The sequence below is a fragment of the Polyodon spathula genome, chromosome 38 (genome assembly GCF_017654505.1).
Source record: "Polyodon spathula isolate WHYD16114869_AA chromosome 38, ASM1765450v1, whole genome shotgun sequence".
In the NCBI taxonomy this organism is placed as follows: domain Eukaryota; kingdom Metazoa; phylum Chordata; class Actinopteri; order Acipenseriformes; family Polyodontidae; genus Polyodon; species Polyodon spathula.
The window spans coordinates 374,876-401,018 of NC_054571.1; the positions used below are offsets into that span (position 1 = coordinate 374,876).

The following is a 26,143-nucleotide window of genomic DNA, read 5'->3' on the forward strand; positions in this document are numbered from 1 at the left end:
TGAGCCTCTCATTCAGAATCGCACATTCAGCAAGGATGCCCGCGGCCAACCACACCACACTACTGTCCTCCGAGGGCTGAGCTTGGCAGGAGGTTGGCAACATACAATCAATTCTGCCGCTAGCATTTCCATATCCCTCCAGTTCTCTCTCTCTCTCTCTCTCTCTCTCTCTCTCTCTCCCTCCCTCCCTCCTTCCTCCTGTCTAGCATCACCTGCCACCCCCTCCTTCTTTATCTCTCTCTCTCCTCCCTCAAGGGACGCGAGTCCAGTGTCTCGTCCTCTCGTAAGACATGGCGGCCTCCACACTGCAGAGAAGCCGAGCCTTCAAGGAAGCAGAGTGCTTATTTCTTCTCTCTTCCCATGAGGTACAGTAATGCTATTGCCAGTCTGTTGTACTAGTGCATCGTTTCTTGCTGTCTCAGCCTGACAAATGCCGTTCCCTCCTGCCACAGCGTTGCTTGTTAAAAAGCACACCCGAGCTCCTTATATATCGCAGGCAGAATCTGCTACAGCCAGTATGCGGTGCTTCGGTGCTTTGTAACCCTCTGAATATCAACACCAGCCGTTTAATATATGACTGGCATAGAAGCCATCTGCCTCTACCGTACTGCTGAACTCATGCATGTATTTCTGCTTTGTGAGAAATGGTCACAAAACATGCATGCTGCGGCCATGCATGTGGAAATAGCAATGTAGAAAATAACATGAACAGGTTTAATGGGAGTTTGAAAGGCAGGTGGTAGTGGGTGGCAGACTAGTCACAGAGTCTGCAGTGCATGGTTAATGAAGTAACAGTGTGCTATTCCTTTCTACTTAAACCTGCAGGCATCATGATATTGAGTCTGTTTGTCTCAAATCTGCATATTTACATATAAATATATTGGTATGTAATAGGAGCTGGCAGGGTTTTGAAAAGTCACATTGTCACAGGATTTGAATGGACTGAGGAAAGCTGAAAGCAAGCCCAAAGCCAGGTAAAGGCAGACTCAATATTGGAACACAGCCATGAAGAATAATGGAAAACACCACAAAGCAGTACAGTGCAGGACATGGGGTATAGGACTGTAATGCAATGGCATGAATAAATCATGGAAAGCAAGCCACCGTGCAATATGAATGCAAAGTGCTAAGTGCGCGCAGCGGGGCCAAACGCAGCTCAGATTAGATAAAGTGCTGGCCTGCAGAACAGGAAGCATTTGTGTCGCTTAGTGGTTAGTGCACTGTGTTGCAGAGTGGGAGGCAGTGGCTTTGAAGAGCTCAGTGCTTAGAGATGGGATGGGAGCACGCAGGGGAAGGTAGCTGGTCTGAGGCGCTCAGCGGTTAGAAGAAGGAAAGGTTGGTCCGTGAGGAGGAGGGTGACGGATTTTGAGGCTTGGCACTTTGAAAAAGAAAGCGCTGGGTTGCAGTGTGGAAGGCAGTGGGTTTGAGGAGCTCAGTGGTTAGATAAAGAAAGCGCTGGGCTGCAGTGTGGAAGGCAGTGGGTTTGAGGAGCTCAGTGGTTAGATAAAGAAAGCGCTGGGCTGCAGTGTGGAAGGCAGTGGGTTTGAGGAGCTCAGTGGTTAGATAAAGAAAGCGCTGGGCTGCAGTGTGGAAGGCAGTGGGTTTGAGGAGCTCAGTGGTTAGATAAAGAAAGCGCTGGGCTGCAGTGTGGAAGGCAGTGGGTTTGAGGAGCTCAGTGGTTAGATAAAGAAAGCGCTGGGCTGCAGTGTGGAAGGCAGTGGGTTTGAGGAGCTCAGTGGTTAGATAAAGAAAGTGCTGGGCTGCAGTGTGGAAGGCAGTGGGTTTGAGGAGCTCAGTGGTTAGAGTGCTGGGCTGCAGTGTGGAAGGCAGTGGGTTTGAGGAGCTCAGTGGTTAGATAAAGAAAGCGCTGGGCTGCAGTGTGGAAGGCAGTGGGTTTGAGGAGCTCAGTGGTTAGAGTGCTGGGCTGCAGTGTGGAAGAGTTGCTGGGCTGCAGTGTGGAAGGCAGTGGGTTTGAGGAGCTCAGTGGTTAGAGTGCTGGGCTGCAGTGTGGAAGGCAGTGGGTTTGAGGAGCTCAGTGGTTAGATAAAGAAAGCGCTGGGCTGCAGTGTGGAAGGCAGTGGGTTTGAGGAGCTCAGTGGTTAGATAAAGAAAGCACTGGACTGTAGTGTGGAAGGCAGTGGTTTTGAGGAGCTCAGTGGTTCGAGTGCTGGGCTGCAGTGTGGAAGGCAGTGGGTTTGAGGAGCTCAGTGGTTAGAGTGCTGGGCTGCAGAAAGAAAGAAAGCGCTGGGCTGCAGTGTGGATTTTTGAAAGAAAAGCACTGTGACACATATTTAAAGATCACAAACACAACTCTAACATAATAAGTGATGCTAGAGTCCTGGAACCGAAAATAAAAACGAAAAGAGAGCCGTCACAGGAAAGCCCCAAATATCCTCAGAGACTTGACACTGAAAGCTAAACCAGATGAACTTTGCAAATTCTAAAGTCATTTTTCCTAATCTTTTTAACATGAGCGCATCTCTAAAGAGTCTTCATTAAGTGGTCGAGTTTAAACCAGAGTGACAGGACCCGCCCCCTGGGGGGGGAGGGGGGAGTGGGACCCTGCCAAGTTTAAGGGGGGGGCGCATCCTGTCACCACATACCCCCCCTCCCCCTTCTCCATCTCCCCATCTCCCTCAGGTCTGTTCCTGGGAAGAGCGGATGGATGACAGAGATGATGAAGCCTCATACAAGACATCAAAAATAGGTCATTTGTCACGTATCCTGTCCCCAGGCTTTGGATAAATTATGGATGACAAAGAGAAAAAAAAAACAGACAGTGTCTAAGAAACCAAACTGAACTGTGGAAGAGAGGAGGCGAGTTTACATCTCAAACACAGCGTTAGACAAGTTTGAAATCTCTAGCTATTAACCCACGGTGACCTCATATGGCATGGATACAAACAACTGTAATATTAATATAAAGCTGATGAAAGGGTTAAGAACAGATTTATATTTAAAGCAATGTTTGATACCATCTTTAAACACTGCAACCTCTAAATATTTATCTCATCTAATGCTAGACGACAAAACGAAGGCTCGAGTTGTTTAAAATTGATCCAAAGTAGGAAAAAATCATTCTGCAAATATACCCAGCGGAAATTCCATTAAACTGAAATGACAAATGGACAAGTAGCCAAAGGTGACACGTCACGAGACGTTTTCTATCAGTGACTTGTAAGAGACAGCTATGCTGTGACACCTTACCTCTGCAACAGCTGAGCACAGCCTCTCCTAACGCGGCTTCGGCAGTGCAGCCTGGCAGTTTTGTTGTTTTTCTTCTTCTTGTTTTTTTGGCCAGCTCACTAAAGCACTGAAAAGAAAAGAATGGAAATAATGATTTAGAGAAAAAAAAAATATAAAAGATCACAAAGGCTTTCTACATTTTCTTAATAATAAATTACTTATCTGTTTATATACCCTACTGGGCTACTCTACAGCACTGGCCCAAAACCCTTGCATCATCCTGCAGAGTTAATTCATTTTGCTTCATAAAGTGGAGAGAAACCTGCTGAATAATGTTACGTTAACATATTGGATTACACACCGCTTCGTAGTTTTCATATCATTCCCTTTGCTCAACTCACTGTGCTCCAAAAATGTGCAGAAATACTGACCACCGCCCCTCCTATGCATTGAGTCTATTGTTTCAAACTACAGGATTCCTATTGAAAAGCAAACCTGGGGAGTCGTGTGCCTGGGGGTCATCCAATGAGTGAGTCGTCAAGCTGGGATTTGAACCCAGATCCGTAGCTGCCTCCTGGTCCCTCAGCTTGAACCGCTAGGCTATAGTGAAAGGGGAAGGCTGCCATTCACCTAATCTGAAATCAGCTAGCTGCTGGGGAGGGTGAATTCATGCTATGGAACTGCTATGAAGGTGAAAAAGAAAGCCTCGGGTCTCGAGGTGGTGTAGAGCTGAGGAAATCAAAGTTTCCCGGAGATATTGTGGAACAGTTTGCCAGCTTATAAAGAGAAGGTGGGGTGTGGTACCGATGGCACTTTGTTCAGCATGGCTACAATTTGTTTCCACATTGCCTTACATACCCAAAGCAGAACGCATGAACTGCCAGCACTCCACTGGCCTATAACATACAGTAGGGATCTATTCAACAGATCTTCAACAGCGGCGAGTCTAAATAGCGAAAAACTAATTACCGACTCAGACTGAAAAGAGAGCAACAGTCCTGATGTCAGTCAGGGTGTGCGATGGAAATGACGTCATGAGACAGCGTCCCCTCTGATGCACAGGGCATATTTTCAAATACTCTCCTATTTAAAAAATAAAATAAAAAACGCAAATGAATAAAATCATTACACTAGACTCCAAAAATGCCTCACTGACAATCCTTAACACAGGTTTGCTAGGGGTGAGCTTTTACAGGGATACCCTGTTAGAAGACAGAGCTCTAGAATGTGGCATACTGGTGATTTTGTCAATGTCAATGATAAAAGCCAGTCTGTTTGTTCTTTCCGGACAGAGCGTTTACTGAAATCTCGATTCTGAGACAAATAAATATTATTTTTTTTAATTATTTTACCTTCTTGTTTATTATTAATTACATCTTCGGGGAAAAATAATAACCAAATCGAAGGCTTGTCTCCTGGTTTGTACAGGAAAAAAAAATTAAAATCTACAGACACTGTTCATGGAATGCCTCTTATGGTCTCTGGGTTCCATCAATCTGTCTGTCTTTGACGGAGGGTGGGGGGGGGGGGGGGGGGGGGGGGGGGTGGGGGGGGGGGGGGGGGGGGGGGGGGGGGGTCTTTTTTCTTAGCTAGGGGAGGAGGAAGTGGAATTCTAATGGCTGTGATGTCACCGCTTCCTCCTTGTGCTGTAGGCCAATCAGAAATGGCCATTCCCAGGCAGATGGATGCATAAAAGAGGCATTTCATTGCAGCCCTGGCCCACAGACAGCAGATCTCTGAAGGAAGGAAAGTTTGGGGGGTTGAATTTAAAACACTACACCGCAGACCGAACAAATCACACACACACCGAGGAGAGACCTAAAGGAGGAAGAAAGAGCCCCCCTTTTTTTTAAATTCATTTTTTTTTTTAATCCGAGTGCAATATTTTCTTGCGGGACTTTAAAAAGGGACGAAGAGAATTCTTTGTTGTAGTACTGCAGTGGGGCTAACAGCGGCTCATCCAAACACAGAGAACTGTGATCGCAGAGAAGACCCGGGTGGTGGTTTTTTTTTTTTTTTTTTTAATTTTTTTTTTTTTTCTTCTTTTTTTTTTTTTTTTTGAGGGGGGGGGGGGAACAAAAGATACCCTAAAAAAAAAAAAAAAAAAAAAAAAAAAATACATCCACACAATCGAAGGAAATAAATATCAGCTTTCCCTGCACATTAAGAATGGTCACTGTATGTATCCCTTTCTTTCTTTCTTTAATTCATTTTTATGATTTGCTTATTCATGTTATCAGATTTATAATGATGATTATTGTTATGTATTATCTGCAGGGTGGGAACATTGAATAGCCATGAATTTTGCTTGAATCCAAATATTTGTTGCATTTACTAGACTATACTTATAAAGAATATGGAGGCACACAAATATGTAGGATATGGTGTTGTGTGACAGACATCAGAATGAAACAGCTAATTCTTTATTATTATTATTATTATTATTATTATTATTATTATTATTATTATTATTATTATTTTAAAATAAAAGCAAGTTCTGTTTTACTAAATCATTTCCAAACCCTACATTTTATTAAGTGCACAATATGAAAGACTACGCAGTGAGGAGGCACATATATCGGGCTGCGCTGTAGATCTGTTACAGATTGGGTTTAACGATTACCGGGTGTTTGTAATGTGATCTATAGCGATGCGCCAGTGCGCTGATTCCAGCACCGGCAGCAGTGGCTTGAGGACCACCGCCTTTTGCATTTGGAAATTCGCTTTTCTAAATTCCATTTCAGAGTATTGCACGACGTATTATGCGGTTTGACGTCTAAATGTGTATTGTTTAAAAAAAAAAAAAAAAAAAAAAAACATATATTGAAAATCTTTTATTATTTATTTTTTTTAATTACGCCAGCGACATGGCCGCTTTTGCATATGAACATTCTTTGAATATTTACGAGTTGTAACCGCCCAAACACCCCAATCTCTAAAATGTCAAGGATACTGTTTATTATTATTATTATTATTATTATATTATTATTATTATTATTATTATTATTATTATTACAAAAGCGAGCTCCATTACCGTCTCCCGGAGTACAAAGCATTCGTTAAGGAGGGCTGGCTCCTTAGCAAAGATGCGTTGCCATTTACTGGCGAGGATATCTGCAGGAGAATGCGCTTGCATGACAAAGCGGACGCCTCGGAGGCTGTGCGTCCTTGAAGAACGATGGATAGGGTCAAGCTACTCGGCTATATTAAAGAGAGCCAGGGAGAGAGAGCGAAAGATGCAAATTACGCATCCTTGGCTTGCACTGAACGCAAATTCCTCGGGGTTATTATTGTTAACTTGGACACTGGATCCTGTGAGACGCTGGAGATTTCGTTGTTGGTTGTTTATTTATTTATTTATTTATTTTTAATATTGCTATGCTGCTGAGTCTTACAGAACCTTCCGAGAGTCGCGACCTGTAAAAAATGGATACGTCACCTGTGTTTAAGTCGCTACTATAAAGCAGGTACGCCTATATTTTACAACGCCTTCTAAAACCGTATTCTCTTGAAACACAAACCCCGGCAGGTCCAGCGATAGCCGGCAACAAGCACTCTTCAGCTGTGCGGGTCCCCTCGAGTGATTGGGCGTGCCGGTGGCCTGTCCTTGACCCAGGCGCGTTTGGAGGGCAGTGTGTAGCGCACACCTCTAGCGGCCGCCTGCGCAGGCTTGGAGTAGCGAGCACTTAAGCCGAGGACGGGCTTTCTCTTGTATAAATGAATACACAGAGAGCAGTCTTGCTATCGGTATCACACGGTCCAATTATATAATCTTTTTTTTTTTTTTTTTGTGGAACCCAAACAGCATAAAATAGCGCAGCGGTTTTAAATAAGAATTCGATTTGCATTTATAAGATAGCTACACAGGCAGCCTGTTGGCGTGCTAATGAACGGTTATGCCATTAATATATGTAAATAATAGCGATAACGACGAAGCAACCACACGAAATACCAAATCCATGCAGATGAAATGATACGCCGGTAATTAAAAAAAATGACCGACTAAATATGGCATAAATGTCGTTTTAACAAAATGGCAGAAAGCAGGGCTTAATTAAGCAATGCTAAACTAACCCTAAATGCGTTCTTCATTGATTTAGCTAAGTGGAATTGTTTAACTGGGGGTTGAGGTAAAGCTTGCCAAGCGTGCATGTGGCCGTTCATAAAATAACGAAGAGGTATTTGCATCAATGGTTTGAAAACGAGCCTTTTACTTTTTGGAGGAAAAAACAAAACAAAAACGTAACTCCATCTGCAGCCTGCACACAGCACAGCGCAACACACCACGCCCTTCTGTTTCATTACTGCCACCACCGGGACCCCACGTCTTTTGCCAATTAAACTGAGCCCCAGTTCTAATTGAGGTTTTGTTTAATTAAAAATGTAAATGTCTCTCTTTTTTCTTACTCTCCAACGTTGTTAAAAGCCGGAGGGCGCATGAGAGAGAGAGAAGGAGAGGGAGAGGGGGGTGGAGGTGTTTCGGAACCTATATAGAATGGAGAATTGGAGGTTTGATTCAAAGAAAAGAGAGACAGGAAAGAAAGACGGATTGCAATTGTCATTTGCATAAGTATTTCCTTCCACATGGCCCACATTAATCAAAGAAGGAGAGCGAAGCTATTAATAACCACCTCGGATTCGTTTGCCACTAAGAAAGATTAAAAATTAACATGCCACGAAACGCGGTCCTGGGATCTGGGCGACAGGAAAACGAGAACTCCAGTTCAAGTAAAATGCGTCACAGACATGCATCACGCTGTGTTTCCATTGTATATAATATATACCTTGTGTGTGTGTGTGTGTGTGCGCGTAGGGTTAAAAGGGGATATTTACTGCAGCGCACAAAAATGAAGCAGATTCGTTTTTTATGCAACTACACAGTGACCTAAACGTGCTCTTTTTCAACAATTCTGTATCTATGCTGTGTGTGTGTGTTACTGGCGCAGGACCATGCAGGCGCATATAGACTATATATTGTACACGGCTTCTAATACACACAGACAACTGTGGTCGCATTTGAAAAGTGTAGGGCAGTGAGATGGCTTACTGACAGAGTTTGGTTGAAATAGAACAAGGACAAAGAGGCACTCCTAATGCGAATATTTATTGCAGAAATGTGCTGGTATTGGAATTGAAATCTGAAAGGCGTTTATAATAGGAGGTGCAACGCTGGAGTCGCTGGGCACAGTCAGGTGATTTACAGTTATTTTGCAGGATTCGGGGGGGGGGGGGGGGGGGGGGGGGGGTTCAATAAATCAGGCGTGAAACAGTCGCGTTAGATAGTGTTTGTTACACAACTGAAGGGTAAACACGCACCGTTGTTATTGCGAGGGTGTTTTGTCTTTCACACCTTCGTGTATATCCCCAATTATTTTATTATTTTAAGAACACGTGTTTGCAATGCGTCCGATAATTCCAGCGATATTCTAGGCACAGGGTTTGTTTTGTTTTGTTATTTTTTTCGTTGTTGTTTAGGGATTTGTTGTGTGTGATTTATGGTAATGTATTTATCAACCAATCCAATAAATATGCTAATAAATAAATAAATAAATAAATAAAGTATAATATATGAACGGGATGTCATCTTTACTTACAAACATGCCTTTCAAATGGAGAACTTGAATAATGAATACATGACAGACCTTGTCTTTTAACAGGATATGGGTATACAGTTAAATGTTACCATACTGTATGCGTGGCTCATGTTTTTAAAATGCACTAATTTACAACCGCGCTGACTGTGCAATTATACAGGTGCCAGGTTAACAATAATAATGAAAAAAAAAAAAAAAAACAATAAATACATGAACGTCATGGTTATTTAACGATATACCATCGTCTTAATTCTCCATAAGAAGTTATTATTGGTCAATACACGGGACTAGAATTAATTTAATCAGTTATCAATCCCAAACTCTTTGACTGTGGCGGTCTTTGTCATTCGTTATGACTCATTATTGGACTCTTTCATATGGTACCATTGTCTGTCAAGCAAAGACCAAAGTGACACTATGAGATGGTCGTCTTGAGACGACCAACAGAGTTTATAAACTGAGGTCTGGCCACGCAAACCCCCCCCCCCCCAAAAAACACAACATCTAAAATGTCACCCCGGTTAAATACGCACAATAACTTTGCTGTTTTTGGCGGCGCGAGAAAAGGCCCGGGTTTGCAAGGGTGGATAAACCTTATTTGGGATTGCCCAGTGAATCAATGTCACCGTAACATTATACCGGGGGGGGGGGGGGGGGGGGGGGGGGGGGGGGGGGGGGGGGGGGGGGAGCGAGGGGGGGGGGTTTTAAATTGGGGGGGGGGGGGGGGGGGGGCTTAAAAAAGTATCCCTCCTTTTACACCCGGGCGGGTGTACCACCGTCCAGGGCTTTGCTGATCCCAATCATGTTGTCTCTTGAAATGGTGACAGTAGGGTAATGATAATAACACGTTAAACCTGACTTTCAATGGTCCAGACCGTTTAAAGGGCTATCCGTTAAATGACTGTCAATCCAAGGGGTTGATCAAAACCATAAGGAACCAGGATAAGGAAAAACAGTATTTGTCTGCTCCCCTTGGGAATTAGAGCAGGGGTGTTTTCCCATTGGAAAAAACAAAAACAAAACAAAAAAAAAAAAAACACAAAGGCGCTTGTTTGATATTATTTAACACTACGCTGTTTGACAACTTTCCAACCGGGACTGGCCGTTCAGCCTACAATACCCCATAATAATTGTACAGTTGTGATTGGGTTTAGATGTTTTTGTTTTGTGCTGCGGTGCTTAAAATAAATAAATAAATAAACAAACAGTTTTGGAAATAATCGGCGCTCAAACGCTTCTGCAAGAAAATCAAAATGCAATCTAACATCACTCACGTATTCAATTTTGTAGCAATAGCAGCTTTGACGGAAGACGCGGACTGGTTCGTTATGCTAACAATATTATGATGCGTTACACGGGATGCATGCAGTAAATTAGTGGCTTCTAATGCTGCGAATTTTCTTCAAAACGATTCAAAGGTGCGGGTATCAAAGGCGTTCCGTTTTCACCAACACTGCCCTTCTCAAACCCTCTGCAATTTGTTTAAGACTATCCCTCGCAGTGCATTTGTAGATTACCGTGTCACTAACCTTCATAATGTCTTTGTTACTACGAAGAAAAACGGCACCCACAAAACAGCTTCAACCAAAACCCCAGTAATACTATTATGTGCGTGTCCAGTTTAAAATTTCGATTTTCTATTTTAATTTATGGATGCGGTTAGCTAAGGAATGGCGATACTAACAAAGCACCCCGCTTTCATTGTTAAATATCTCGAGGTTAGCCCTTTGAATTAAAACCAGGAGGTGGATGGTTTTTTGATTCAACCGCTGTTGACTAGAGAGAGGTTCAGCTTTTATTTAAAAATGATTATTCCCTGTGTTTGCGTTTCTCAAATGGTTTGACCAGGAGAGATACTTCAATCTGGCTCTCAAGGGTGTTCTGAAAGGCGCAGGCAGCATCATCAGCTGTTTCACAAGGCCTAGCTATTTCAACTGAATAGGAGAGATGTTCACAGCAAACCCTGCAGCAAGCCCTTTTTCCTCCCTTTCTTCCTCGCTTGTTGATTTTCTGCCCTTTCTCTTTCATTCTTCAAACTTTTTTTTTCCCTAAAAAAAAAAAAAAAATGTATTTATTACTGTATTATACCGTGTCTAACAGAAGGTGTGGCTGATGCTTCTGCTGGCAGCTGGGAAAGCCAGTTATTTTCTTCCCATATGAATTCAACCAGAATAATAATCACCCTGCTGCATGTAAGCCTGTTTTTTGTTCGATAGATTGTGGGTGTTTTAAAGGTGGTTTGTTTGTCAGTGATGTGGTTCTCCAGTCTAGAATGCTACGGGGGTGGGGGGTGTCACCTTATACTTGGACAGCGTGTGATGCAATTCAACGGCTCGCCATTCCTCAAGCGCAAATCGCATTCAACAACTATTTTCAACACCGGTCAGCACAATTCAATACAGCAGCACTGGCGTTAGTCTTAGCATGGTCTGGTAAAAAAATAAGGGCTGGGCATTCTCTCAACCTAGTTCATGAAGAGAGTCTCCTGACTTTAAAAAAAAAAAAAAATCAGCCTGTCCATTGTTTTAACGCAAACATATTGAGCATTAATAAGTATGGGGGTGATATATGCAGAGCAGGTGTGCGGCTGCCAGTCGTTTCTGAGACGTTGCCTTTATCACCGTTACTGTAAACGTGATTTTGTTGGGTTCTCGCCTCACTGGGAGCCCTGCGTCACCCGACTCGCTTTTGAAACGGCACCATTCAGGTGTTGTTTGAAACAGTCACACCATCTTGGATCAGCACATCGCTTGCTGGGTAGCTTTACGCTCAAGGGTACAAGCGAAGGGGATTAATCGAGACAGACTCACTGATGTCAAGAGCAGTTTAGATGGTAGCTGTCATCTGTAGAATGTAAGATGGTTTTTTTTTTTTTTTTTTTATAATACCCAAGCCTGGTTGGAGGAACATGTTTTGGTCAATATAGGAATTCACTTTCTGATACGATCTGTTAAAATGGGAAACAGATTATTATTATTATAAGGAAGCATTCTGTATGAACTACATACCTTTACAGCTATATTATGTGCACTTGGCTGTAAGTTATTCCTTACAAGAATACAAATCCTAATATTATATTGGCAGAAAAAGGACTTTTCCCCTTTAAAGAGTGTGCTTGTGGTTAGCTGCGTCCAGCCCCTGATATAAAGAGCTCTCTTTATTCCGAGCTCGTGTGCGTGTGTGTGTGTGTGTGTGTGTAGGGGGTGATTGTTGTGGCCAGGCGGATGTTTGAGAATTGTCCTAATCCGTGTCTGGCAATGGGAGTGTCCGCCACACAACGCCACTCAAATGGCCGATTGTTCGAGCTGCCCTTTTGTGCCCATTGTGTGAGCCGTGCTGTTTGTTTTCCGAACCTCTCCCCGCGCGCACGCACAGGCTGGCACACAAAGAGCAGGTTTAAGAGAGCCCGGGAGACCCTCACTCTTATTGCCGGTGCTTGAGATCCAAGCTACAGAGGTGGGCACAGCAGTGGGGAAGGCATTTAAAGCTGCACCGTAATTAAAAGGGTTCTAATAACGTCACACTTGCCTAGTTTTTTTTTCTTCTCAGGAGCAGTACAGTGATGAATCATAAGACTCGGGCTGAGCCAGTAAACATCCGGTACGCTGGACAGTTACTGTACTCATTTGAGACTGAAAACACAACTCAGCCCAGCACTCCAAAAACAACCTCCCCGAAAAGCCATTGCACTTGCAACTAAACCAACGATGGGTGAGGATGAGGTGATCTAGAGAAAAGGGTTTGCAAGAAGCATCATCCACACGAAAACACCTCACTGGGAATTCAAACAAACACCGGCCGTTTTTAAAAACATTAATAAAACTACGTCCTCTAAAATGATCAGAGTTTTTATTACAAACTACCCAGATAGTTCGACGTTGGTACCCGGAATCAAAAATAAGAGCTGTTCGACAGGCTGATAAAAGGAGATTCTCTCAGTCTCCTGTGTTAAACAGAATGGGTGTTGTCTTAAACATTAACTCTAATGCAATAACAACCGTCCTGTGAAATGGGCATGTGATTTCAGATTCAGGATTAAAAGGTGGATTTCACTGCCGTTGCGCACTAGTTTCCCGTGACTGCAGTTTATATATTTATCCGTTGCTCCTCTTTCCTCTGGTTTGAAGCGAGAAGGGTTCTCCGACAGGCTGTTGTGCAGGCTGGATTAGAGCGCACAGCTGAGCTGAAAATAACTGCTAGCTGGAGGCCGGGCGACAGTGGGGAATGGTTTCCGTGACGACAGGCTGCAGGCCTGAGTCCTGGGGTTTGCCTCGAATGGGCCAGGTGGCAATCATGTGGGAAAGAGGCAAGCGAGTGGGTCTGGGTGGATAATAAAAGCCCTTGTCCCACAGCGAGGGAGCTGGGCTCCATTGTGGCAGAGTGCAGCCCACAGCATATGCTGTGTGTGTGTGTGTGTGTGTGTGAGTGAAGAGGGTTGGAGAATTGAGATCTTCTGTGTGCTGACTGAAAGCTAGGAATCTAGCAAACCTCACGGGAGACTTGTCAACCTTGCACAGGTAACACTAGGAGCTTGCTACCAATAGTAAAGCATAACAAAGCATAACAAATAACACTGCGTTTAGGAAACATTTGTGTGGAAATCTGTCCACATAGAGACACCAGTGAGATTTTCAGTATTGACACGGATAAGGGTGACCCAACTGCCTCAAGTCCAGGCGCCTGCTGGCCACTGATACAGTCTTTCTGAATCCCAGGACTGGGTGCAGGACTAGTGTTCGAACCTCCAGCGCCACAGTGATGGATGCTTAGCTCAGGCTGTGCTTGCAGATGCGGTCTGCCAGCTGCCTTGCGTTTGGTGACAGTGAAAAACGAGCGACCTGGCGGCATATCTGCTCGACAGGAGAACGTGGGAAGGATTTGAACCCAGGACCGGCTGGTTTCCAGTCCTTTTGGCCTTCCCAATCCGCTAGACTGCTCCCCCCTCCCCCCCAACAAAACCTGCCGTCAAACACGAAACAAGACCGGCCGTGAATTTTGTTGCCAAGTACAGATTGCATTAAATAAATAAATAAATAAATCAGAGCTCCATATATTTCTTTCCCCCTTAGCTAAGCTAAATGTGTCTCTGCGGAGGTCAGCACATTTCCTGAAAGAAAAGAAAAATCGAAAATATTTGACTGCATATTCCCCAGCCCCCTCTCCCCTGTCTTGCGTGAACCATTTGTCTATGTCACAGTCTGGCTGATGCAATGGGTTTTGACAGCCTCAGGGGGGGGGGGGGGGGGGGGGGGGGGGGGGGGGCTGTCAAAACCCATTGCACTCCTACAACGAGCCTCTGACTCTAGTTTTGAGCAATCACTTTTATTATTCAACTTAACCTGTTAGAAGTGTTGTCTCGAGTATTGTCCTGTCTTGGGTGTCATTTTGGATGAGCGAAATGTGTCTCAAAGCTTTCCAATCTTTGCAGCGTTTTCTAAATAAAAACAAAATGGTGCTATTCAGCCTAGCGCCCCCTATTGGTTTCCTACCAGCAGCTATTCACTAACTTTAATAATTTGGGACAGCCCATTATTTTACAATTAGCAGCACAGCTTGCAATAAAAGTGGCGTTCATTTAAGAAGAGATTTGCAAATCCCCTTACCGGCAAAAAAACCAAGCAGCGCGTCCTTTATGAAAAGGCGATCTGTTTGGTCTCCCGGTAACGGGCGGCCAAGCTGAAAATAAATCTATAACGCCATCTTTTATCCGGTGATCCCACCCTGTAGAAAGTCACACCTTTTATCCCTACCGCGCTCCTTTTGAAATGTTACGAATTTGCTCCAGTTTCTAAGCCTCTGTTCTGTTTCTTCTTTCTTCTTCCTTCCAGCAGATAATCAGCACAATGGAAACTCAGGTGTCCAACGGTCCGACAGGTAACAGCCTCCCCAGCTGCCCCGTGGTCAGCACCAACGGGTCCACGGACGACAGCAAGACGAACCTGATCGTGAACTACCTTCCTCAGAACATGACGCAAGAGGAGTTTAAGAGCCTGTTCGGCAGCATCGGGGAGATCGAGTCGTGCAAGCTCGTCAGAGACAAAATTACAGGTACCGTACCTGCATCGACCACAGGTACTAGGTGCAGGCGCAAACTGTCTTGGGTCGCCTGACCTTGCTTTTACTGCTTCGTAATTGCACTGCGAAATGATGCTGTTGACACGGTAATGGCGAGTAAAAATGTAGAGTAATGTTTGGTTTACAGCCGACGTAATGGTTTTAAACGGTTTGCTGTTTGTAATGTCTTTTCGAATGTACAAGCGCTGGACAAACGTTTTGCATCACCCTATGGAATGAACGCATGTTGCTTCTGAAAGTCCGTGTTCATATAGTTGTTATTTTTGCATTAAAAAAAATAAATAAATAAATAATGATGTCTTAATCCTAAAACTCGAGGTCATGCAAAACTTTTGGCCACGGCTGTATAGTAATATTTTTCGGATATTTCCGTGCAAACCACAAAATGTCGCCTCCCCGTACAGCTGATGTAATGCGTTTAAATGGCTTGCTCGTCCTAGAGTGCAGTTGATTGTTCTAAAGGCAATTGCCCTCTTAAATGTACATTGTGTGTTTTATATTAGTTCATGTTAATAACACAAATCAAATGCCATCTTATCTCTTTTTTTTTTTTTTTTTGCACAATTGTTTTTGTATTGAATTTATTGGCGCGCTCGGTTCAGTTTTAATTTTTGTCTGCGCCGTTCTTTGTTCCCGCAGGTCAAAGTTTAGGCTATGGATTTGTAAATTACGTCGACCCCAACGACGCTGACAAAGCTATCAACACGCTAAACGGACTCAAACTACAAACCAAAACCATTAAGGTGAGGGGGGACGCTTTTCCAGCCTAGTATACTGTGATAAGCTGGCATTTTTCAGCCATTTCATAACAGAACATACAGTGTCTCCATTTGACTTTATACTAGTTCCCCTATCAGGCAGAATGTACTGCGTGTAATATATTATGAGAAGTTAAAAAGCAAGGAAAGAGGAAGACAAGAAGATGGGACACCACGATCCGAGCCTTTCCAGAAATCAAAAGCCCCCGCAGGAGGAGGCCCTGCTTGACGCAGCGAAGTTTGATTGAAAGGGGATATGAAAGAGAGAAAGGGGGAGAGGGAGGGGTGACTGCTTGGGTCAGAAGGCAGAGGATGCAGCCGTGAAGAATCTATTCTGATGAAAATGTGATTAAGAACGCCTGTGTGCGAGGGGGGAGGGGGGAGGGGGGGGTCAGCCGGGGGTAGACCCCATCTGCCGTCGATCTGTGCTAATTAGGGGGCTTTTGTCCCATCGTGGGGGTGTTTCTTTTCCCCCTGGGGTGGGAGGGAGGAGGGGCAATCCGATTGTATAACTGGACACAGCGTTTGAAATTCCACACCTCCAACACACGACGACGAGAGGGGAGGATACAGCCGCAACGCCAATTAAAAGATTAGCAGCCATATGGCTCGACGGAGCCTGGCGAGAGTAATGTGTGGATTGTGGGAACAGGGGCAACAATATGACGTCTCCTTCATACGGGCATGCATGCCCTCTCAGCGCCGATCCTAATTCAAATGCATTGGCCAGCTGCCGTTTTAATAAGCAGAGCCTGCAAAAGCCACCTGGGTCTCGTCCCACCGCGAACGTGATGTTCCCCCACTGCCATCCGTCCACGTCGAACAAGACGGTCATGCAAGCCAGCCACAGCCTGCCCGATCCAATCCACGCGCTGCCGCAACCTGGCTGATCAGATCAGCTCTCTGATCGCAGTGCGCTTGACTTGAGTGAGAGAAAGCTCGTTAAAGGGTTAATGAAGGGAAAGCTGCAGAGCATCACGTCCCCCAAGAGGAGACCTGCAGGGTTCACCAGCACACACAGGCGGCTTTGAGGCAGGGTTAAAATGAGTTAACACTGTCTTCTTACTCCACTGCCTAATAGTGATCAGCATACTAATATATAGAAAGGGGAAGAGACCAAGGATTGCATAGATGTGGCAACTGAATAGAGAAAGGGTGCTCCCTCCAGTCCAGGGCAGGCTTGAGGCACGGAGACTGAACTGCTCCCTCCCTCCGTCACCCCCCTAAGAGAAAGGGTACTCCCTCCAGTCCAGGGCAGGCTTGAGGCACCGAGACTGAACTGCTCCCTCCCTCACCCCCTTAAGAGAAAGGGTGCTCCCTCCGGTCCAGGGCAGGCTTGAGGCACCGAGACTGAACTGCTCCCTCCCTCCGTCACCCCCCTAAGAGAAAGGGTGCTCCCTCCGGTCCAGGGCAGGCTCGAGACATGGTCAAATCCCAAAGGTAATCTTCAATAACTATAACAATAGCAGCGCTTGTTTTGGCCAGCCCCGCCCTTCTTTTGTTCATCGCAGAGTCAGCAGCGAAGCAGCAGTACAGCCAGGGAGGCATTGACCTTCAAATCTAGTGCAGGCTGAGACAGATGCGTAGGCCGTGCGTTGCCGTGGAGACGGCAGGGTCGAGAGAGGCTCATGGGACGGAGGTGTTTTTGCACGGAGATAGGCAGCGCGGTGCGTTGTGGGAAGAGCAGCCAAGCGATGTCTGGCAGTGGCGCTTGTTGTGTGTGTGCCTGTGTGTGCGTAATGGAAAATACCAGGCCCGCTGACACGAGAGGAAACTGTGGGAAATGGATGAAAAGTGCGCTATAAAAAGATGAAACAACGTAGGTGAAGATAGCATGAAGAAATTTCCTAAAGCAATTTCCTGTGCTCTAGCCGTTGCCTAGCGTCACACACCTTATGATGACAATAGGAGCATGCTGAGATATCTACTGCCGTTAGGAAACCTTTACATCAGCTTCCACTCCTGGTCTTTGTTCCAACCCTGCTCTAAATTGTTTAATCCATTTAAACTTCAATCCTGCAGTCATTCTAATTTGACCTGTTAAACCTGGATGGAATAGCCCTCCAGGACCGGGATTGATGGATTGGACAGCCCTGCTTTCGATCAGCACTCTTCTGCCTGCAGTCTTGCCAGTTCTCCGACTTACCGTCTTTGCTGATCCCTCCAGCGTTGGGTATTAAATAGAGCTAACACTGGCACGCGGCTAATTTCTCCCCTCCTTCTCATTGGTCCACACAGGTGTCCTATGCCCGCCCCAGCTCTGCTTCGATTCGCGACGCCAACCTGTACGTCAGTGGGCTTCCCAAGACTATGAGCCAGAAAGAAATGGAGCAGCTCTTCTCCCAGTACGGCCGGATCATCACCTCTCGAATCCTGGTGGACCAGGTGACAGGTACAGCCTCACATCACTCGTGCACCCTGCCTGGGCCCCTTGTGCACCCTGTGGCTGGACAACACCAGCAGCCCATGGGCGATGGGGCGGAGTGGGGCGAGGGGGAACCCAATAAATACTTACTGCCTGAGCCAAGTCTGCTTCTAGTCCCGATGGTAAAGAAATGGACTTTTTGAGAGGGCAGATAATCTCCAGTCCAGGTAAAGGCAAATCTACAGCTGCTGGCAAAAGCTTTGCATCACCTGGAATTTTGGGATTGAGATATATGGACATAATTTTGGTCTTATTTAAGATCATGTAATTAAAGAAACTGCAAAATGAAATCACAGAAAGTCTGTAATAGTACATTTTTCAACTTGCCAGTTTTTGTCAAGTAGATGGAAGGCTACAAAGCAGCGTGCAATTCAATCTGCTAACATCACATTATCCAGCAGGTGTCATTCCACTTCATGAAGTGACAGGAGTTCATTCTGCAGGGTGATGCTAAACTTTTGGCCAGAGCTGTAGATAAGAATGAAAACCAACCCAGAATGTGCAAGTAAAGGGAAATGAAAAAACACACACACAGCAGTGTGCACATGTATTAGAACACCCCATTGCTTCTGTAGTTCAGCAGTGTGCACATGTATTAGAGCACCCCATTGCTTCTGTAGTTCAGCAGTGTGCACATGTATTAGAGCACCCCATTGCTTCTGTAGTTCAGCAGTGTGCACATGTATTAGAGCACCCCATTGCTTCTGTAGTTCAGCAGTGTGCACATGTATCAGAGCACCCCATTGCTTCTGTAGTTCAGCAGTGTGCACATGTATTAGAGCACCCCATTGCTTCTGTAGTTCAGCAGTGTGCACATGTATTAGAGCACCCCATTGCTTCTGTAGTTCAGCAGTGTGCACATGTATTAGAGCACCCCATTGCTTCTGTAGTTCAGCAGTGTGCACATGTATTAGAGCACCCCATTGCTTCTGTAGTTCAGCAGTGTGCACATGTATTAGAGCACCCCATTGCTTCTGTAGTTCAGCAGTGTGCACATGTATTAGAGCACCCCATTGCTTCTGTAGTTCAGCAGTGTGCACATGTATTAGAGCACCCCATTGCTTCTGTAGTTCAGCAGTGTGCACATGTATTAGAGCACCCCATTGCTTCTGTAGTTCAGCAGTGTGCACATGTATTAGAGCACCCCATTGCTTCTGTAGTTCAGCAGTGTGCACATGTATTAGAGCACCCCATTGCTTCTGTAGTTCAGCAGTGTGCACATGTATTAGAGCACCCCATTGCTTCTGTAGTTCAGCAGTGTGCACATGTATTAGAGCACCCCATTGCTTCTGTAGTTCAGCAGTGTGCACATGTATTAGAGCACCCCATTGCTTCTGTAGTTCAGCAGTGTGCACATGTATTAGAGCACCCCATTGCTTCTGTAGTTCAGCAGTGTGCACATGTATTAGAGCACCCCATTGCTTCTGTAGTTCAGCAGTGTGCACATGTATTAGAGCACCCCATTGCTTCTGTAGTTCAGCAGTGTGCACATGTATTAGAGCACCCCATTGCTTCTGTAGTTCAGCAGTGTGCACGTGTATCAGAGCACCCCATTGCTTCTGTAGTTCAGCAGTGTGCACATGTATTAGAGCACCCCATTGCTTCTGTAGTTCAGCAGTGTGCACATGTATCAGAGCACCCCCTTGCTTCTGTAGTTTTGATTGGCTGTGTGTATGAAATCAAACCACTGTCACTGAAAATCCTGGAAAATTGTCAAAATAGGCTAATCAATGATTGTCTCATTTAATTGATGACTTTATTAGGCCTCACATGCAATTCATTTAAAGCAGTCAGAGAAAAGGAAGACAGAACCACACAAGGTAAAACGCAGGAGCCTTTTTAAGAAGTTGTTTAAGATGTCCGATTAAAGACATAAAGCGGTCTGACATTTCCACACACCAGTGCCTATTGTCTCTATATTGCCAATTACTGAGCGGATAATGCTCACCCCCAGAGGCTTTCATGCAGGGAGGTATACAAAGGATATCTTGAGGTGTTCTAATACATGAGTGTAGGTACCAGGTACAGAAGCTGCCCCCCGCCCCGTCCCCCCCAGCAGTGCCGACACGCCCCTACCCTGCAGGTCCTAACATCACTGTTTGTGCCCCGGAGCAGGCATATCGCGAGGAGTAGGATTCATCCGGTTTGATAAACGCAACGAGGCCGAGGAAGCCATCAAGGGTTTGAACGGGCAGAAGCCGCTGGGCGCCGCCGAGCCCATCACCGTCAAGTTCGCCAACAACCCCAGCCAGAAAACCGGCCAGGCCCTGCTCACCCAGCTGTACCAGACGGCTGCCCGCAGATACACGGGCCCCCTGCACCACCAGACACAGAGATTCAGGTAAACACCCCCAAGAGCCTTCACAATTCCCCTTAGCATCCTCATCCTGCACTTACATACATCTGGCCACCGGATGGCACTGTGTGCTATATAAAAAAAAAGCAATCCAGTCGTAACCCCAAAAGGTCACCCAAAAGTGCTTCTTTCACATTTATTTATTTATTTATTTTTTATTGCTTTCTCTTTTGTTTGTAATATTTGACAGATGCAGGAAGTGCTGTGTGGTGGACACGGATTAATGTTGATTTTTTTTTTTTTTTTTTTTTTTTAATTAGTTTCTTTCTTTACGAGACAAACTACAAGAGTCATCAGGAATATAAGGACGCTGTTCCTGTGGTGTCTCGCACACAGACAAGGTCAAAACTAAAAGTTATGCCACGGTGCCCCACACCGGGGTATGCTCGCCCTAACCTTCTTATGATTGGGCAAGAGGAGAAAGTATCAAGTACAGTTGGTGGTCAGAGCCAAGTTTAGACGGTTCCAGTTTTGTTTCACTGGAAATCCTCCTCAATCATATGTATTTGTAAGATGTATGGAAGTTTTTCGTCGTTATAAGTAATCATCGTAATATTCATTTATTTATTTATTATATAATATGTATATATATATATAATATCTATAATATAATATATATAGGAAAGTAGATAATATATGTATATATATATATATGCATATATGTATATATTTTTGGCCAGCCCTCGGTTCACAGTACGTTGAGTTTTATGCAGTTCGGGCTACACACAAACAGGCCCAAAGTAAAGCCTAGTAAAAGGCCTGTATTTCTGTCAATAGTTTTTCTAGTTTAAGACACACATACTCTTCACATCGTGTCACTTTTGAAAAGATCACAGCGATAAATATTCTCCCCTAAATGGTTTCAGTCACTTTCATGGTCAGCACCGAGAGGTCGGCCATTTTGGTTGCTATGGAGTTTCTCCCCTCCTTTGCTCAGCTCTCTCTCTCTCTCTCTCTCTCTTTCTCTCTCTCTGTGCTGTAGGTAAGCTAGTCTCAGTTTAAATTGAACTATCCTTTCTTTATACAGAGATGACACTTGCAATAGACATTAGCAAATTAATAATAATAATAATAATAATGAGTTTAGATTTAAAATCAGCGTAACTTTAATCCCAATCGAAAGAATGCAGTAGTTTTACATTGGCTTGTCTTTCTGCACCTATGTCAATAATAATAATAATAATAATAATAATACTGCACAGTAATAAGTCATGTATTGAACTCATACGAGACATACTGTTCTGAACACAGCAGTGCTATGAATCTGCAATGCATTCTGCTTCATGTTTTGTACACTTCAAGGCAGTCTGTGTTAGTTGCAGTGCCTGTATAGGGTACTGCAGCACATATGATCACAAAGAACAGGCAATGCAGAGATTCTGTTGTTAAACTCAGAGATGCAAAGTCGGACTTGTCCCTGTTTTCACTCTGGTCTTTTTGTGTGTGTGTCACAATTTGTAAATGAATAAATAAACACACGGTCATTTGAGTGACGGGAAGCCAAATATGAGTCGACATCGCTGTCAGACAGACTCCCTGCAGACTAGGCAGAATCTAAAAAAAAAAAAAAAAAAACTAAAAATATTTTTTTATAACTGGAAAAAAAACTAATCAACAACAAACAACGTGGTTACGTTTTTATTTCTGTGTATTTATTTATTTCAATTGTGTCTGGATTTTCTTTAAAATTATTATTATTATTACTATTTGATCCATAGCTATAAAACATTGATCCACTAAGAAATATAAAAACCCCATTAAATTAATTCACAAGATTCCATGCACTTATAACTCTCTGTGTAAAACAGTGCTTCCTTCCTTCTGTCCTAAACTCTGCTCAATTTCCATTCACACCCTCTTGTTCTTCTCTCTGTGCTACATCTGAAGCAGTTGGGGTTAGCATTTAAAAAAAATAAAAGGTATGTATTTACCGTAACGCACACGGCATACCGCTCGTGCGTTCCTTCCTGCTGTAGGTCAACTTGACTGACTGCAGCTCAAACCGTGCAAGAGGAAAGACTTTGAAAGTGCAGATTTAAACAATAATAAAAGGACGCTGTGCGAGTCAGAACTGTTGACTAACATTTCCAACCCGTCCCATTCTCCCCTTTTCCTTTTCCAGACTCGACAACATATTAAACATGAGCTACGGAGCCAAGAGGTAATGACTGTTCCAAGGACTAAGCCATGCAAAAAGAAAATATAACACGACCACTACAATTTACCAGCCTCTAAACCAGTAATCCACTCTCTTTACAAAGATGATTCAAAATTGGTCAATCAGATTTTTTCCCATATGGTGTTACAAACAGCGTGGTTCTAAAGCCTTGTTCTCATGAGCGCTGGAGACGCCTTGCTTTCTGCACAGTATTATTTAGCATCTCCACTTCTCCTATTAATCAAGTTGTGAAGCTATAATAAACTGGGTCAAGATGACCAGTATTCGGGCCGAGGTAACCGGAGAGGAATATGATTACTGGTGGTGCTGTTAGATTCTAGTTTGGTGGGTTTTTTTTTTTTTTTTTTTTTTTCTTCAACTAACTCTTTCTGCTTTGTTTCGTTTCTTTCCACCAGCATGGAAAACCCCAGATTTATTTCTCTTGACAGTTTTGTTTTTTGATGTCTAGCTGCTTCTGTTCGGACGTAACTTTTCATTTTGATTGATTTGATCTATTTCTGTATTATTATTATTATTATTATTATTATTATTATTGCACATTGGTTTTTAGTTCCAGGTTTCTGTGGTTGGTTTGATTTCATCTTGCTGGGTGTCATCTGTGTGGTGTTGTACGTTTTCTTTGCCTCTCTGTGTTGTGTTTTGACTCATCACAGTTACACATCTTAATGTTAGCACCAGGGGGCTTGCATAGGATTTAGTAGACGTGGATAAAGAACTGTATAGAAAATGAACCATTCACGGCCGTCGCTTATAGACAGAATTCCCACCTTAGAGATCCCTGTAGCTGTCCAGGGAGAAGTTAGTTCAATATGGAAGAACAGAAGAAAAGTTTGGGAATGAGACAAGGCCATTCGGTCAATCAAGGCTCATCCCTTGTTAGCGCACCCTTCTCCCCAACTGGGGGGAACGCATTTGAAAGCACAGAATCTTTTTTTTTGTTTTTTTTAACTGTTCCCAGCGTTATAGACCCGTCAGCTAGCAGGCTATTCCATGCATTTATAACAATGCAAAAAAAAAAAAAAAAAAAACATCCTTCTGTTCTAAACTTTTTAGTCAGGGTCCTCGAACATCATTTTGGGATCAAAAAACTACAAAATGAAACACACACACACACGCACGCACACACACACGCTCACACATCACCATCTTCATGTATTTTAGCAAGCGGTGAACTTGCGAACTTCAGAATCACACCCAAAGTAGCTCTCCCTCTCTGCTCCCCAGGTTCTCCCCGATCACCATCGACAGCATGACCAGCCTGGCTGGAGTGAACCTGACCGGCCCCACGGGAGCCGGCTGGTGCATCTTCGTCTACAACCTTTCCCCTGAGGCGGATGAGAGTGTGCTGTGGCAGCTGTTCGGCCCGTTTGGGGCCGTGACCAACGTCAAGGTCATCCGCGACTTCACCACCAACAAGTGCAAAGGCTTCGGCTTCGTCACCATGACCAACTACGACGAGGCTGCCATGGCCATCGCCAGCCTCAACGGGTACAGGCTGGGCGACAGGGTCCTCCAGGTCTCGTTCAAAACCAGCAAGCAGCACAAGGCTTGAAGGGGAGAGGAGGCAGCAGCGGCAATCCCATTTGAAGAAAGAAAGAAAATAATGGAGGAGTTCAAACACACTCATTATTACACGCCTGAGCCCCCACCCCCCCCCCTTTTTTTTTTTTTTTTAAGGAAGCCTGATTTGAAATAGAATCTGATTTTATTCAATATGCTGATAATGGACGTTTGAGAATTAGACTCCGATCCCTTTTTCTGGTTTAATTGGTTTATAGTGCCTCTATAGTTACGACAGCCGTATTATTGTCTATAGTCTAGATTGCTGTACTTAATGGCCTTATAGAAACACAAGCTATCTATAGGGGTGCTGTAATTTTGATTGAATTCAGGCTGTGTTCTTGGAGACATTGGGAACTGCTATACATGTAGCTACTTACAGGAGTCTCTTATCTGGACTGAATTCATACATAAATTGGAATTCAGAAATGTGACGTGCAATTTTCTTGGGAATAGTTCAATTGAAATAAACAAACAAACAAAAAAAAAGCCTAACGCAAACAACTTAAAATAGAAATATGTATAGGTGGTGTACAATTTCCACCATCAACGTTTGGGCCTTCAAAACATCAAGAACAAACAAAGACTTTTTTAATAAAGAGAAAGAAAGAAGCAGCAGCCAGTGTTAGCTTATATATAAATATTTATTGAGATTTATCACGGTAACTGAACAGCCAAGTAAATAAGCAATTTTATAAATCGTCCTTTGAATACTGTTTCAGAAGGACTGGGTTTTTCAGCCCTTCCAAATGTTGTATTAAAAAAAAAAAAAAAAGGTAGATCCAAAACAAAACCACCCGTCATCTTATAAAGACGTACTGCGTTAATACAAGTTCCTATTCTTCAACAGAAATCTGGGGCACCGGGGGACTACAAAAGCAGACGCACGCATTCAAAATATACAGTGCAAAAAGATGCTCCTGATACGCCTTTTCTTTTAGTTTTCATTTTAGAAATATATTTCAAAATACTAAATTTCAAAAAATAAATAAAGTTTGTCTATGGAATTTTGGACTCCTTATAAAAAAATAAAAAAAAAATGTTCACAGCAGATTTTTTTTTTTTTTTTTTTTTTTTTTAATTATTTTTGCAGCTGACAATATTGGGCATGCAGGGGAGCAAATAATTTACAATTCTGGCGCTAAATGACCAAGCCCCGCCCTTAAAGCCCCACCCTAAATCAAGCCCCACCCCAAATCAAGTAACCTGTGGTTACATGTCTAGGGGCGCCAAGTTTGCACAGCTGGTGTGCCTGTTGCAATTCGACAAAAGAAACAGGCAAAGCTGCATAAAAAGGCAACCAGATATTTCCATGGTAGAGCGTGTTGCGTGTAAGACTGGCTTCCATCGAGCTATGGCCAATCATATATAATCAAGCAAAGATCAAGGAGCTTATCTGAAACTCTCTAACAATTAAAAAAAAAATGCAATACGTTTTTTTTTGTTGTATTATTTCAATTAGAAAAAAAAAAAAGCAAACACCAAACTAAGAAAAAAAGAAATCAGTAGATGTATATAAAGCATGCGTGCATTCGAGACGCTGCCCCCCCCCCCCGTTTTATTATTCAGAGATCTTCCTTTTTTCTCGTGACTTCAAATAAAAATAATTATGAAATCAAAGGATTGTTGGAAAGATCAAATTTCGGATTTTTCCACGTTTGGGAGGACAATTTAATAAAAAAAACAGGATAAGAAAAACATTAAACTGTGTTTGAATACGTGTTTGTTTTTCTAAATAACACAGAACTAGCCAAAGAGCTTAATCTCTTTGATGGGCGAGGGTTACTTCAAAAAAAAAAAAAAAAAAAAAAAAAAAAAAAAAAAATCTATTTTTATAAAAAAAAAAAAAAAAAAAAAAGGGACAAAGATCTTGTTGAGAATTTTTACAGATTCTTGAGCGTAAAAAAACAAAACAACAAAAAAAAAAAAAGAATATTTTGACAGGCTACATTGTTTCATTGTTTTGAGGATAACATTACAAAAAAGAGAGAGAGGAGAGAGAAACATTTG

The 26,143-nt window shown here is 43.6% G+C and overlaps 1 protein-coding gene across 13 annotated transcripts; it reads left to right on the forward strand.

Moving 5' to 3' along the window:
- The first annotated feature begins 260 nt into the window (after positions 1-260).
- On the forward strand, positions 261-26,108 carry elavl3 (ELAV like neuron-specific RNA binding protein 3). Of its 13 annotated transcripts, none has more exons than XM_041235686.1 (7): positions 261-365; positions 14,612-14,828; positions 15,495-15,598; positions 17,852-18,005; positions 20,154-20,379; positions 22,517-22,555; positions 23,777-26,108. In XM_041235686.1, exons 1-7 carry the CDS (start codon positions 291-293, stop codon positions 24,123-24,125), a joined length of 1,164 nt encoding a protein of 387 aa, XP_041091620.1. In that variant the 5' UTR covers positions 261-290; the 3' UTR covers positions 24,126-26,108. The 13 variants fall into 13 exon arrangements, with proteins under 13 accessions (XP_041091620.1, XP_041091623.1, XP_041091618.1 ...); XM_041235689.1 differs by having other exon boundaries at positions 23,798-26,108; XM_041235684.1 differs by having other exon boundaries at positions 262-365; positions 14,612-14,852; positions 20,151-20,379; positions 23,798-26,108.
- The last annotated feature ends 35 nt before the right edge of the window (positions 26,109-26,143 follow it).

Excerpts from the sequence above, each read along its gene's own strand:
- elavl3 (XM_041235682.1), top strand. The coding sequence starts at position 291 with ATGGCGGCCTCCACACTGCAGAGAAGCCGAGCCTTCAAGGAAGCAGAG. Across the intron at positions 366-14,611 it reads TTCTTCTCTCTTCCCATGAG|ATAATCAGCACAATGGAAAC; the intron begins GTACAGTAATGC and ends TCCTTCCAGCAG. Across the intron at positions 20,380-22,516 it reads CACCAGACACAGAGATTCAG|ACTCGACAACATATTAAACA; the intron begins GTAAACACCCCC and ends TTCCTTTTCCAG.